At 52.0% G+C, this 15343-nt stretch overlaps 1 protein-coding gene across 1 annotated transcript; it reads left to right on the forward strand.

Annotated features, from left to right (window-relative positions):
• Positions 1-9630: 9630 nt before the first annotated feature.
• LOC144175558 (uncharacterized) lies at positions 9631-13683 on the forward strand. Its single transcript, XM_077704626.1, has 3 exons — positions 9631-10153; positions 10276-10369; positions 13674-13683. The coding sequence occupies exons 1-3, from the start codon at positions 9631-9633 to the stop codon at positions 13681-13683; spliced, it is 627 nt and encodes a 208-aa protein (XP_077560752.1).
• The last annotated feature ends 1660 nt before the right edge of the window (positions 13684-15343 follow it).

Below are 15343 nucleotides of genomic sequence, written 5' to 3' on the forward strand. Positions count from 1 at the left end.
AATCAAATCTGGCCCTATACACCAGCCATCACCATTTTCTTTAATTGATTTTACTATGTTCGGTTTACACTTTTTTTTGTCTTCTTTTTTATACCTACCTTTGTATGGTAATCACTTCTCCATTAAATAACGTCTTCTCTGGCGCTCTTTGCCCTCGTTGGCCTTGCGCCATTAAACACTAACCATCATCAAAACCTCGACTATGGTCTCCTGCGCTGCTCATGGTCCGAATTTCAGTGCAGCCAGAACCATGAGCGTCCACACAACATTTTTTTCAGCAGAAGCGTATGGGATTTTGCTGATTGTACGACACATACTTGAAAATCAAATTCCGAAGTCTATCATTTACACAGATTCCTTGAGTGTTGTTTGCGCACTGTCATCGCATACACCCCCCAAAAACCACATAGTTAATCTTGTATTTAACACTATCATGTCTGTGTATGCACAGAAGCATCAGCTGCTCCTCTGCTGGGTCCCAGGACACGCAGGGATCGCTGGGAACGAGTTGGCAGACGAGAGGGCCGCTGCTGCTGCACTCAAGAACACTGAAGACATTACAACGATACCCTACACAGACCTCAAGCCACACATAAGACATCACCTGCGCAGGACATGGCAAACACACTGGGATGAACAGACAGACAACAAACTACATGTAATAAAGCCACACTTGGGACGGTAAACATCTGACTCACACAACATACACACGGAAGTCGCCTTGGCCAGGCTGCGGATAGGGCACACCCATGCGACGCACTCGTATCTGCTGACGGGATCTTCTATACCCCAGTGCGGCAGGTGCGGAGAGGCCCTATCCGTAGTGCACATACTAATCGCATGCAAGACACTTCACACAACACGACACAAACACTTCAGAGAACTCTACAGACAACATATTCCCCTACATCCATCTCTGTTTCTAGGTGACGATGCCATGTTTTCCGTTAAACGTGTGTTTGAGTACTTGTCAGATGTGAATTTTTTAAACCTCATTTCCTATCACGCATAATCAAATCTGGCCCTATACACCAGCCATCACCATTGCCGTTAATTGATTTTATTGTTGTTTTGGCTTTAGTAGCCACTATTTTATTTTAGATACTTTTGTTTGGCGCTCTTTGCCCTAGCTGGCCTTGCGCCAAAAAACTCTAACCATCATCATCACCTCTCTACAGGGAAAGCAGCGGCGTAAGGCCAAATTACGGAGTTGCGCAGGGAGCTGGATGATATGCGCAGATGCTGCTCCACGGGATCGGATGGGGGTGCTGGTGCTCGGCCCATGCTGTTTGCGGATGTGGTTCGGCGTCCGCCTGCCCCGACGTCGGGTGGGCCGGGGCATTCTCTTCCCTCACCTTCCAGGTCTGCGGGGAGCGGTGGTCGTCTCGAGTACGCGTTGCGCATCAAGCTCAAGGCCCCATCAGCGACGCCAGCGAGACATTGCTACCCTGCTGAAGTCTACATTTAACCCCGTAGACATCGGAGTTGGCCCAGTAACTTTTCGCCGATCTCGGACTGGCCTCACGGTGACCTCACAGGTGAGACAGTACATCGACAACCTTGAACAAGCTATCGCAGCAACACCAGTGATGCGAACCGCCCTTGATACCCAAAAACATCTTCGCCGTCAGCCTCAGCTTAAAATTTCCGTAGTTGACCCTGCCATTGGCCCGGCAATGTTGCTGAACCAGATTAACGCTCAAAATGATCTCTCCATTTCTCCGGATGAGTTTCGTCAGCGCACTGTTTATACGGAACGTTTCGGAACAAAGGTGCACGTGGTGGAAGTTTCTCCGGCTGTTTCTAGCCATTAAACAAAAGCGGAAACTTCATATTGGCTGGACTTCCTGTGAACTCACACAGAACCTCTGTGCCCACTTGTTTTAAGTGTTCTGCCCTTGGTCACGCGACGATGAGGTGTTCCGCCCCTCGCCTAATTTGTAACAACTGTGCGGAGGATCATTCTACTGCGGCTTGTACACTGGCGGAGCATGCGAGCTATACCTGCAATGAGTGCCGCAAATGGAACCGTCCCTCGAATCACTACTTCGCTGCCAGCTCGTGCACGTCGGTCTCTGCGTGGATAGACGGAATACAAGGACGGCGACGGCGACGGAATACAAGACGGCGACGGAATACAAGGACAGCAGATCGCTTCATAGTTCTTTCTTTCTTCTCTTCCTCTCTCTCTCTCTCTGGCTGTCTCTCTCTCTCACTTTTTTTCGGTTCGCCTTCGTCTCGCCGCCTTCGCTTTACTTTTCTCTATTTATAAACTTTAACTATGGAAGCACTGAAATTTCTCCAGGCAAATTTAGACCATACTCGTGCGGCAACCTCCCATTTAATTGGTTATATTGAAGCTAATTCTATTAACCTCGCAATCATTGGAGATCCGTATGCCCGCTCAGGACGGCTACCTGGGTTGCCAAATTCCATCATTCAATTTGCACAACCCTCAGATCCCAATGGTATTGTCCCAAAATCTTATTTCATCCTTTCCCGGTACTGATATCCCAGTATGTAGTTGCTGTGTGATTTTCTGCAAGCTGTTTTTCGTTTTTACTTGTTGATGTATACGCAGCCCCTTCAATTCCCATTTCCGAAATTTTAGATTCGGTAACCCAGGTGCTCATCGCTGCCTCCGCAAAGCACGTTATAATTCCCGGGGACTTTAATGCCAAAAGTCCTCTGTGGGGAGGGTCGCAAACGGACGCTCGCAGGGCAGAGGTAATTCAGTTTTTGGCTGCGCACTCATTGCAGGTAATGAATGACCCCTGTAGCCCGCCCACTTTTGACACTGATTACGCTCAAGCATGGATAGACCTAACAGTAGTGTCCCGGTCATTAAGTGCTTTCGCCGTAGAATGGAAGGTGGCTGGCACCACAACATTGTGTGATCATAAGTATATCATGTTTCGGGTGCGGAGTCGGGATCTCCCACAGCGGAGGTGGTTAACCTGCGCCGGCCAGGTGCGGGTACTGGCTTCGCTGGAACGGGAGCGCTGGTTCGATCAAGTGTCCAATTGTGCAATTCAGGACCCTAACACCTTGGATCTGGTCCTTGACCATTTCTACGACGTGTTCAACCAGCTTCGCGCGGCTAACATGCAGAATGTCCGCTTCTCTTCGAATTCCAAGATCTGGTGGCCTGATGAGATAGCTAGCGAACGTACCTTTGTGCGAGGCCTTCGCCGCAGGTTCCAGCGAACCCGGGACCCGAGCGAACGCCTCGTCCGGCGTGATACTTACTACTCGGCACTCAGGAAATTCAGGTTAAGGATTGCGCAAGCAAAGGAGGTGACCCTACGAAAACTGAGCAACCAACAAACCAAAAAATGTTTATTCGGAGACCCTTTTAAATTGGCCTTTAAGAAATTCCGTCCGCCCGTGTGTTTGCCTCCATTGCTGTGTCCTGACGGAACCCAGACCGTGTCTCAGGCGCATTCCACCCGCGTTCTTCTGGATGCCCAGATTAGAAAGGATTCACCTCAGACGGACAATGTGGACCACGCACGGGAGCGGGAGGTGGCGGCCCAGCCCTACCCCGAAACTCCTGATGACGTACCGTTTGCAGAGTTTGAGGTCCAGGGAATGGTGCAGTCAACTAAGCTGCGGTCAGCTACCCGATTGGATGACCTGACCCCGCTGATGGTGCAGTCCTTTTTTAAGCTGCACCCTTCCTTTTACATAATTATTTTTAACACCGCACTCCGGTTAGGGTATTTCGCTCGCGTTTGGAGAAAGGGTCGGGTGATTTTCTTACCCAAACCGGGTCGTCCCCCTGACAGAGCCTCATCCTACAGGCCGATATGCATGCTTTCTGTCTTTGGAAAAATTCTACAGCGGTTGCTTTTCTCCCGTTTGTATTTTTTCGTAGTCAGCAAAAACTTAATAAAAACACAACATTGGCTATTTATAACCTTAAAACTACCCTTCAGTCTCGGCGTCAAGATATGCTTCATTCAGTTTTAATTTCTCTGGACTTTCAAGGAGCTTTCGATTTAGTTTGGCATCCGGTGGTTTTAAATTTTCTTCGTAGGCATGCATGTCCCAAAAATTTATACCTCCTCCTACAATCTTTCCTAACAGATAGACAGGTTGTCTACCGCTCAAGAGAGGAGGAGGTTGCCTCTGACGCATCATTAGGAAGTCCTCAGGGCTCGCCGCTCAGTCCATTGCTGTGGAACATTGTAATTCATGGACTCTTAGACCTGCCTTTTGCAGAGAATGTGCACATCCAAGCGTACGCGGATGACATAATCCTAATCGTTTCGGCCAACCAACGCCGAGATCTGGAAAGGCTCGCCAATCATATTTTACAAACAGTCAACACTTGGGCGATTCAGTCAAAGTTAAATTAAATCCCCAGAAATGTTCTTACATGTTTCCCAACCGGAGGGTGAGCATGGCACGAAGGCTGCCTACAATCCGTCTCGAGGAAACCAGTTTACAAAGAGTAAAAGAAATGAAGATTCTGGGGGTCATTTTAGACCCCTGGTTTACTAGTACGGCCAATATCATGTACATTAAAACTAAAATCGAAATTCGAACTAAAAAACTACAAGGGTTCTTACACATGCACTGCAGGCTACCCTTAAAAAAGTACCAACAACTCTATACCAAATTGGTTTTGCCCATTATAACGTACGCCTCTCCGGTGTGGTGGCCGGACAACCTTCCTGGATATCTGCAAGCAAAGTTAAAATCCGTTCAGCGAATTCCGTTATTGGCAGTTACAGGTGCACGTAGAACCGTCAGGTCGGAGGTAGTGGATGCGCTGACGGGAACACTCCCCATTCGTTGAAGACTCACAGCTCTCGGCCATCTGTTTACCCTTTTTCAACTGAAGAAGCACGTTAAATACGGCAAACTGGACTTGAAAGCAGCTGACGTACAACCGCAGTACAACGACTGGTCCACTCATCCTGCCAAGAGGAAGCCTTGCAGGTTTCATCGTCTCACGCACGAACTAGCCATACAAATGAGCAGAGAACCGGGTATACACGTGTATCAGATGGTTCTTACACGGAACGGGCATCGGGAGCCGCTTTTGTGGCTCTGCCTCATACCGGCAGCCTAGTGGTTGCCAAACGCTTTAAATTGACCCCACCCTGCAGTGCGTATGCCGCGGAGGTTGTGGCATTTTCTGGGGTGTTGCTGTACTTGCTCGTTCTCCAACCTGAGCTCCCGGATTTTATTTATACCGATTGTCTCTACTTGCTTTTGGCTCTTGGCTCCATCCGTTCACGCAGCACCGAAATCGATAACATCCGAAATTTAATAGAACGATTATCCACCCGTTTGTCGATTTCGTTTTATCATATTAAAGAGCACTCAGGTTTACTAGGCAACGAATTGGCTGACCACTTGGCGGTGCCTGCAAGTACGGTGGGGGAGGCGAGAATCGTGTTGCTGTCAAAACGAGCGGTGAAGTCTTCGTTTGCCGCTAACAGTAGAAAGATGTGGCAGTCAACCTGGGTGGAGCGTAACCATGACACTGAGCTATTTAAATGGTTGCCGAATGTTCTGGAGCCGCCTCACGATTTCCCGCCCCCGAAGCAAGTAATTTTTCTAATTACAGGTCGCGGGAGGTACCCTTTTTATTTACATTCCCTCTTCCTTTTGCCTTCGCCAACTTGTTTTTGTGGGGCCCCTTGTTTGTCCATCGATCACTTCATGTCGTCTTGCGCCGGAACGACGTCGTTTCGCAACCAGCTGATTGAATTAGCTGGCCGTGAGCTCCTTCCCAGGATATACCCGATGCTCCTCCGCCGTCGCGAAGCCATTGAGACCCTACGCGCCATGGTGCAACACAAAGTTTTGCATGCCGGCTACAGATTAGTAGCGGCTGGTACGTGGTGCCTCTGCCGGCGGCATAGGGGGACGCACAGGCCCATTTTAACCTGCGTGACGCTTTGGGTTCATCCCATTAAAGGGAGCTAGGCTGCCCACCCCATTCCATCCGGATGGTGGTTCGTACGCACGGTTTTGAGTGTAGTTTGCCTGCTGGGCCCGCCGCTCCGCTTTCCTGAGCAGCTGCTGTGTTCGCACATTCCCTTAGAGCTACCCCCCCGGTACGTGGCAGTGGGCCGTAGGCCTGTGAGGAGCTGTGCCTGCCTCGAAAGTTTACCCTCAGGGTGACACTTGCTCCTGCACGTACGATCGGGATGGGCGATGCTGGCATTTACAATATGCCTTCTCTTGGGCAGGAGGGGGTACTACGCGGGCGGCGGCGGGGTGGAGGGTGCTGGGGGGGTTGTGTGCCACGGTTGTGAATTTGGTTTCACTGAGGGTTTCTGGCGCACGATGCTCTGTGCCAATTCAGGCGGGACTGAAAGGCTTCATTATTTCACCTCTTGTTCTCTGGCTCTTTTTCTTTCTTTTGATATTGCTATTATTCCTATCATCTGTCTTTTTGTTTTCAGGGTTTTGAGTTGATTTGTTTTAAGTGCGAATGCACTTTATAAGCGACCCTGAATTCCGGCGACCGCCGTCCGTCCACATAGCAACAGCTGCGGGTGCGCGCGCTCCTCGTCTTCCTTGGCAACGGGGGGGAGATGGGCGCGCGCTGCCTGGCCGCTGACATGGCACATACCCACGTGGGGGATTGGCCAGGAATCTCCTCGTCTTCCTTGGCAACGGGGGGAGATGGGCGCGCGCTGCCTGGCCGCTGACATGGCACATACCCACGTGGGGGATTTGCCAGGAATCGGGCGTGAGAAGGGCTAATGCACCCGCTTAAAGGAGTACTGACACGAAATTTCAAAGCTGAGATCTGCTCTAGCAATCAAGTACAACGACAACACAAATAGGTGTCTGTGAATAAATGCACCTTTCTTTCTTTGTAGTTGTGTGTGTGTGTGTGATCTCTCTTTCGCGAACATTACCGAACCGCGCAAATTCAACTCGTGCATTCGCACTTTCACATTCTTCCCCTCGGGGAAATGCGGGGAAATTTTTAGCAACTGGGACGGGAATTCGTCAGGATGCTCCGGTTCGGGCTATGAAACAGTCTCCTAACGCATGCATGCTACCCAACACTCCTGCTTTGTTTGGGTGTGGAATCGTTCCTAGTGTTCCCCACAAGAACGCGTGCACACGTCTCTGGCACAGGTTCTCAGTTGACGTCTGTCTCTTCCAAAATGTTCCTAGCTGCGTGAACGGGTGGAGCTCTCCTGATGCCGGTGAGGGTTAATATTAAGTAGTGAACCGCGGATTTCCTGCAATGAGCCCCGGGAATCTAAACGTCAGTTCAAATGTACTTAATGGTCAGTCCCCTTTAAGGGTATTTGCAATGGGTATCTGGGTGGGGATTGCCCGCTCTCTCTCGGGTCCAATACGTGACTTTAGCTGTTCAAGCCCGAAGCGCATTCCCAGTTGTCACTGCTCTGTACGGTCAACTGCCACTGAACTAGGATAAAAAAATAATAAAAATGAGCATTCCCTGGTGTGACACTGTTTGTAAAGTTCGTTGGAATGAGGCCTGAGAATCCAAGCGTTACTTACACAAGATCTCTGTGGTCAGTTCCCTCTGAGGGTGTGTGGTATGTATAGTTGGGTGCGGATTGCCCACTCCATTTTGGATTCATTACAAGACATCGGTTGTTTCACCCTCATCCGTATACCTAGTTGCCTGTGCTTTGTAGGCGTGACTGCGACTGCCCTGAAAATGAGGACTCCGTGGTGCGTCCCAGGCTTTTCTTTGGGAATTTGTGTTCTTATCGGATCCGTTGGAGTAACCGCGGAGCTATTGGACACTCATCGTACGGGACATGTTCCTTGAATAGCTCCTTCTGTGGGGAGTGTGCCGTCTGGGCTCTTTCGGACTTTATCATGAGATGCCCATCTTTCCACCTTTGTGCATACCTAGCGGTCCGCACTCTGTATGAGTATGTGTTGTCTCCCCATTTGTGTTGCGTCTCTTCGACACAGTCCTGCTAGTGAAAGGGACTGAAACAAGGGCTCCTGGAGTGGGCTTCGCTCGCCTCGAGGGTGGTGGTTTCGTTGGTTAACGCGGCTATGGGGGTGGGTTGGGACGCGGGTTCGGGGTTCGCGCTTTTTTTCTTCTTTTTTTTACTTTGCAGGTCGACGGAAGAGAGGGATCTTCCCTGCTGCTCCGGATGGCGAAGTTGGCGGTTCCTGGGTGCTGCCTTCCGGCTGGGGTCTCCCGGCTCCATCTTCCTCTCGTGTGATCTTATACCTGTAATGGAATTTCGCATGCTTAACGACACAACTTCCACACCGGGTGTTCGAATGAGAGCACTTGCTTGCGATCAACATTGCAAAACCTCGACTGGACGTCGCCCGCAGCACAATGGTTTTGGGACCCATGCGTCTACGTCAATCCCATCAGCTTCCGCAACTACCTCCACGGAATTGGTGCAACGGTTTGCGGCAGTGGTGCCTGGCAATCCTCGCTATGGAGACTATTGAAGATTACGGAACTTGGTGTGCTGTGTGCCCCGGGACTGTTGTAGGACTGACTTATGATTGGATAGCTTAGTTGCTCATCATGGACATTAATGTGAACTTTCATGTGTTTTTCTTTCTTTTTAAGAACAGCTGTCTGGGGGGTGGGGGACTTTACACTTGTGCTGTACCGAACTATTCTACTGACCGTTGCTCTGATCTCGTGTTGGGACTGGTGGGTTAGGCGGGGACTTCGGGGTGTGCTAGGGACTGGGTGTGGATTTGGGGGGACTCTTGACTCTGGTGGGCACTTTTGGGAGGCTGGGAATGTGGGATATGGGGTGGGCGGGTTGGATGTGCTGGGTTGGTGGGTGCGGTGCGGTTGTGGGGGTGAATTAGTGGACGGGACGTGGGGATGGGGGGAGTAGGGGGGGGGGGTGTCATAACAAAAAGGAGGTTGGCCTCGTGTTGGGATCGCGGGTTTTTTTTAATTCGTCAAATAAATGTATTGGTTCTGTGGCGTGCTGTTTGGCTAGAGACCGAAGCAAGAACCTCCTTTATTGTTATTATTATTTTTAATTCTATTGGCTTTATTCTCCAATTTACCTTTGGAGCATGTCTGCGTTTTTTTATTTTTCTTATTGGCTTTAACCTGTGATAGCATTTGCTGGTGCAGGTTGTTCCCGCTTTCACTGCTTTTGCTTTCTTTTTCTAGGGAACACTTAATTTTTTAACTCCTGGAGCTTCCTCACCCTCGCTGTACAACGCCGTGAAGGCAGCGCTGGCGATAGATGCTGCGGCCAAGGACGCGGGCGAAATAGCACGTGCGGCCGGCTCACCGTCTACGGAAGTGGCGGTGAACAAGATGGCGACAGCGTGGCAGGTGCAGTCGCTGCGGTGGTGACCCTTCCCCCTCCCCCTCTCAGAATGCCAGTTCGCGGAAGCGGAGTGCTTTGAGTGTGGAAGAACTGGGCACATTGCTCGGGTGTGCCGAGGGGGGATGGCAAATGGACAGAAACAGCAGCCGGGGGCAAGCACGTGTTCGCCGCAAGCACACGGCCAAGGGAGCCGGCGCAAGGCTAGGAGGCGGGGACGTGCGGCAGCAGCTTCGGGTGCAACGGGTAGGCTTCACGTCGTGGCTGAAGACCCGCAGATTTTCGACATGTGGCACACGGGCATACTTCAGTCGTCTGTGCCACCGTATATGCTGACCGTCGAAGTATGGGGCAACCCATCTCCGTGGAGCTGGACCCAGCAGCCAGTGTGCCTGTCATGGCCGGAAAAGTCTTCAAACGCACCTTTCCTGGAGTGTTTGTCGAGGCGTCGGGTGTCATGATGCGCAGCTACTCCGGACACCTTGTCCAGGTCGAGGGTCAAGCCCAGGTCAGCGTTCGCCTTGACGACAGGGAGGCAACCCTGCCCCTGTTCTTGACCAAGGGGTCGTCACCGACTCTGCTGGGCCGGAACTGGATCCAAGCGTTGGGCGTGCAGCTACCGGAGTACCAGGAAGCAGTTCGGGTGGTGGAAGACGCACCGAACCTCCTGAACAAGTTCAAGGCCCTGTTCCAGTCCGGCGTGGGCACATTCACCGGCTCGGCGGCAAGCATTCATGTTTCAGAGGGAGCCCGGCCCCGGTTTTTCAAGCCACGCCCACTGCCGCTCGCCCTGAAGGACAGGGCAGGGTCACCTAGAAGCTGCAACAGTTGCAACGAGACGACATCCCGGTGCCCGTCCAGTCTTCAGAGTGGGCCGCTCCCATCGTGCCAGTCCTCAAGCAAGACGGCAGTGTTGGGGTCTGCGGGGACTTCAAGGTCGCCGTCAACCCCGTCGCTACGGTCCAAAAGTACCCGCTGCCCCGCATTGAAGATCTATGGTCGGCGTTGTCCGGGGGACGGAAGGTCACCAAGCTCGACTTCAGAGATGCTTACCAGCAGCTGGTGCTCGAGGAGTCGGCCCGGAAGTATGTCACCATATTGACAACGCTGGGACTCTTCCAGTACACGCGGTTACCGTTCGACCTGCCATTTTCTAGAGGGAGATGGACAATCTGTTCAGGGGCATGAGGCACGTGGCGGTGTACTTGGACGAAATCCTGGTGACCGGTACAGACGACGAGGACCACCTGCAGAACCGGCACAACGTCCTGGCACGATTGCAGGATGCTGGGCTGAAGCTCAAGCTGGAGAGAGAAAGAGAGACACAACTTTTATTGCCGTAAGGGCTAATTCTTGGGAGGGGTGGTGACCGAAGGAGGAAGGTCCGCGGTCACTTTGGCAGCCCGGGCGACGATGGCATCTTGCACAGCCGAATCCGAGCTGCCCAACGCCCTCGCCCAGTGCTCACCGTCTCGATATGGGGGGAATGGGTTGTGGGGGCATTGTCAGAGGAGGCGATCCATGGTTTGGACCACCTAACAAGCGGGGCAGTGGGGTGAAGGGTACAGACCGGGGTACATGTGGTGCAGGCGGGACAGGCAAGGAAGGGTGTACGTTTGCACTAAGCGCCATAGGCGTTCTTCGGTGTGAGAGAGTGCCGGGTGTGCAGGGGGAAGTAGACGGGGGAAAGGCGGTAATGAGACGTAATATCATGAAAGGAAAGGAGCCGATCTCGAGCTGACAGGGCTCCATGGAAGGGTTCAAGACTAGGACCCGCTCGCTCTCGAGCGGCTCTGTGTGCTGCCTCGTTCCCTCCCACGCCCGTGTGGGCTTGGGTCCATACCAGCTCGGTGGGGGAGTCAGGGGGATGTCGAAGAAGGATTTTGAGTGCCAGGGCAGAAATGCGGCCCCGGGAGAAATTTCAAATGGCCGTCTTCGAATCGGAGATTATGATCGCACAGGAAGGCCGCAGTGTTAATGCAAGAGCAATGGCCACCTCTTCCGCAGTCGTGGGGGAAGAAGTGCGAAGGGTGAGGGTGGTAAGAGGGGGACTGTTGGGAGCGTTGATGACTGCGACCGCGTAGGTGTCATGGTGCCTGTAGCTAGCCGCGTCAATATAAACGGTTGCCGGATGCACTGGGTATCGCTTCATAAGGGCCCGCGCACGCTGCTCCCTCCGGGCTCGATTGTACTTCGGGTGAATGTTACGGGGAATGGTCCGAACGATGAACAGGTCATGGATAGTGCTAGGAATGGCAAGAGAGGATTCTGTAGCGAAAGGGAAGTTGATTTGAAGTCGCAGGAGGAGAGATTGACCTGTTGAGGTTGTTGCAAGGCGGGCGTACTGGCTCTCAAGATGAGCGTCGAGGAGCTCAGATGCGGTGTTGTAGACACCAAGCGATTCTACACGAGCTGTGGCAGCGCTCTGCGGAATCCTGAGCGCCGTCTTGTACACTTTTCGAATTAGGCAATCCACCTGTTCCTTAGAGGACGGTGCTAGATAAGGAAGAGAGTAAGTGATGCGACTTATTACAAAAGCCTGTATCAGCGGCAATCGCTCTGCCTCTTTGAGCCCTTCGTGGCTGCTGGTGATGCGGCGGAACAGGTTGATAGTCTGATTGACTTGGGATGTTAGGTTGGCGAGGAATGTGGTATTGGCGCGGTTCTGTTGGATATTGAGGCCTAGGATTTCAAGGCAGGGCACTCGGGCAACGGGGTGATCATCCAGGCGGATGGTAATGTTCGGAGCTGCGCGGACGCGTTTCGGACTGTTGGACAAGAGAAGCAGAAGCTCTGCCTTCTCGGGCGAACAAGTCAAACCGACATCACGAGCATAATCAGCAACACAATCTGCCCCCTGATGGAGGGGGGTTTCAATGTGTGCGTCACTGCCGCCTGGAACCCACAGCGTGACGTCGTCGGCATACAAACTGTGGCAAAGCGAGGTCACATTAGCAAGAAGAGGAGGGAGCTCTATCATAGCGATGTTGAAGTGCAGTGGGGAGAGAACTGCTCCTTGTGGGGTGCCTATGGAGGGCAGCGGAATGACGTCGGAGCGTAGATCATTAATCTGAATGACGGTCGTGCGATTAGCGAGAAAAGCCCGCACGTAGGTGTAGGTGCGGGCTCCAGGAAACAGAGCAGGCAAATGGCGCAGAATGGCGTGGTGGGAGACCCGATCAAAGGGCTTTTGGAGGTCTAGCGCTAGAACGGCTGACGAGTCGGCAGTAGGGGGAGCAAGGGGAAGATCATGCTTGAGCTGCAATAAGACGTCTTGGATTGAAAAGCCGGTTCGAAATTGGAACAGTGTGTGCTGGTACTGTTGCTTACTCTCCAGATATTGGGTCAAACGGGCATGTACGATCACCTCGACGACCTTACCTGCACACGATGTGAGGGAAATGGGCCTAGCCTGTTCAAGAGCGAGCGGTTTACCCGGCTTGGGAATGAAAGAGACTTTAGCATGCTTCCATTCCGGTGGGAGATCCCCAGACTCCCTGTGACTGTTATAATATTTTGTTAGGACCTCTATGGACTGATCGTCTAGATTTTGAAGGAGCTTGTTGGTTGTTCCATCGTCTCCTGTCGCAGAGTTTGGGCGAATTTTAAGAAGGGCTGCGCGAACTTGAGCTGTGGAAATGGGACGATCCATTGTCTCATTGGGCTGGCCGGTGTATGGTGAAAGGGGCTCCTGCGGGCCCTGGGCAAGGTAAAGCTCCCTGAGACGGGCGAGAAGCTGATCGCTTGTGCCGGGAAATTTATTGAATAGGGTGGTAAGACGATTGCGGCTGGTTGATTTCGAATGAGAAGGATCAATCATGTGGCGAAGAATGGCCCAGGTGCGCCGCATGCTAAGGTTGCCACGCATGCTGTCGCAGAACTGACCCCATTGCGCACGTGCCAGTTCAGCCGCATAGTTGTCAATACTGATGATGAGATGAGCAATGCGCAGTCGAAGACCACGATTGTGCTTTTACGGCACCAGCGTTTCTGAAGGCCCGATACGCTGCCCAAAGATGCTGAAGGTGAGTGTCAACAGTTTCCGAAGGAATGTCGGGGTCTAAGGATGAATTGTGGGCTTTCTTAATCTCGAGTAGGTGTTTAAGCCAATCCTGAACCGGAGTATCATCGGTAGGGGGTGCTTGTTCTTGAGATGAGAGCCGAAAGGCTGGCCAATTTAGGATGTGAGTATGCCGCAGTTTTGGAGTAAAGGCCGAATGCAGTCGCAAAGTGGACCGAATAATGAAGTGATCGCTTCCTAGGTTGTGGGGAGTACATTGCCATTTCAGGTCAGTAAGGCGCAAGGAAAGTGTGAGGTCAGGAGATGTGTCCGAGAAATGCATTTTCTTGGCCCCCAGCGGTGAGTACGTGGGCCATGTCATTTCCCAGGCAGGCGTAGCCCCGGCACCCGGTAAGGTTGAGGCTGTGCTCAAGGCGCCCAAGCCCCAGAAAAAGAAGGAGCTGCAGAGCTACCTCGGCCTCGTACACTTGTACAGGAGCTTCCTGCCGAACCTGTCGTTGCATCTACAGCCGCTCCATCTTCTGCTTCGAGATGGACAGCAGTGGGCCTGGAAGAAGGAACAGGACTTGGCCTTCCAGCGCAGCAAGGAGCTCATCACCAAGGCTCCGGTGCTGGCGCACTTCGATCCGGCCAAGCCTGTCGTCCTGACCGTAGATGCGTCGCCGTATGGCGTCGGAGCAGTCCTGGCCAACCTACAAAAAAAGGGGTGGTTTGAAGGACGAAAGTGCAATTTTTGACTACAAAGTAAACTTTTTCACATGTGTGAGCCGCTCCGTCGCCATTAATGAGAAGTGGTGAAGTTAACCATGTTGACTGCTATATAGTACGTACTAATGCAAGATATTTGAATAGGGAATCACACAGTTAGGGAAATTGTAAATGAATGAGTAACGTCGACAGCTGCACATTGTATTTTAGGAGAACATATTCGGAGTAAACGACGTTTTGCACTTTCATTACGAAATTTTCTGTGCTAAAGGTCTGGGGCAGAGGTTTAGGTCTGGGTCTGGGGCAGAGCTTTCTGGCCCGTTCAGGTATGGGCCAAAAAGTCCTCTGGTGAATGTAAGACCCACACACTATTTCCTTAGAATAGGAGAGCCTGTGAGAAGTATAAACGTAACAAGTTGGCTCGTGGCAAACTTTATAAAGGGGTTCTCCCCCAACGGCCTATGGCCGACTTGTGTTTCTCGGATGCAGGGAAGTTGTGCAGATATTGGTTCGCCACTTTCACTACCAGCGCTAGTCGCAATTCCTAGCACAATTTTGCAACACACCATCAGCCCCTTCCTCACATGTGTAACTTAGTTTTTACATTCGGAGAGGCGGTAACAAGCTATAGGCCTCCTTCACTGCTCAGGGGACGCGGCGCAAGCGGATTCCAGGCAGTACTTCCGGGTAGTACGAAGCTGCGCGGGTCCCATAGGATCCCGTGTTGACAGAAGCAAAATGAGCTCGATGCTCCCGATTGTTTTGCGACATGGTCACCAGCCCATCCCCTACCCGCCGAGTCCGATCTCTTCTGGTGATCAACTTGGCATAAGGTTTTGGAAAAAGCTTTGCAGCGCTAAATACGTTTACAGCAACGACGAAAGTTTCGGGACGGTGACGGCGCTCTGCCACTCGCAGACTCACCGATAGATGGTTGTATGAAGTGAAATTGGAAGTGAAAGCTTCTTGTTTATACTAATACGCTTAGTGAAAAGAACTTTTCAACAACAGCCGATCAAAAAAGAAGGGTGACGCAATCGGCGATGATGACGCTTTAAAAAGCCAGCGAGTCTGGCGGACCGCTGCTCGCCTGCTGCGGTGCACCGCTCTTTTGCGTACCTCAGTATGCGTGCACTTTCATTAAATTGTGCTCGTTTGCCTCGCCCTTACGAATTCATGGTGCAGCGTTAGCTTGCTGTTTTGTTGCGTGTCTCAGTGACGAAATTCAGCGAGCGTCAGAAGCGTGAAATCTGTTTTTCGATTCCGAAATTAGTGGCCGTAAAACAAAGTGGTCGGGCGAACCGAGAGGCCGCTCGCTTTCCTTGTTTGC

This window comes from Haemaphysalis longicornis, unplaced genomic scaffold, assembly GCF_048455015.1.
Source record: "Haemaphysalis longicornis isolate Haplotype H1 unplaced genomic scaffold, Haemaphysalis longicornis Haplotype H1 scaffold_3, whole genome shotgun sequence".
In the NCBI taxonomy this organism is placed as follows: Eukaryota; Metazoa; Arthropoda; class Arachnida; order Ixodida; family Ixodidae; genus Haemaphysalis; species Haemaphysalis longicornis.

What these genes read in the sequence shown, in the direction of transcription:
- LOC144175558 (XM_077704626.1), top strand. Translation starts at nt 9,631, where the DNA reads ATGGGGCAACCCATCTCCGTGGAGCTGGACCCAGCAGCCAGTGTGCCT. An exon ending in GTGCCCGTCCAGTCTTCAGA is followed by an intron (nt 10,154 to 10,275) that starts GTGGGCCGCTCC and finishes CCCGCATTGAAG; the next exon opens with ATCTATGGTCGGCGTTGTCC.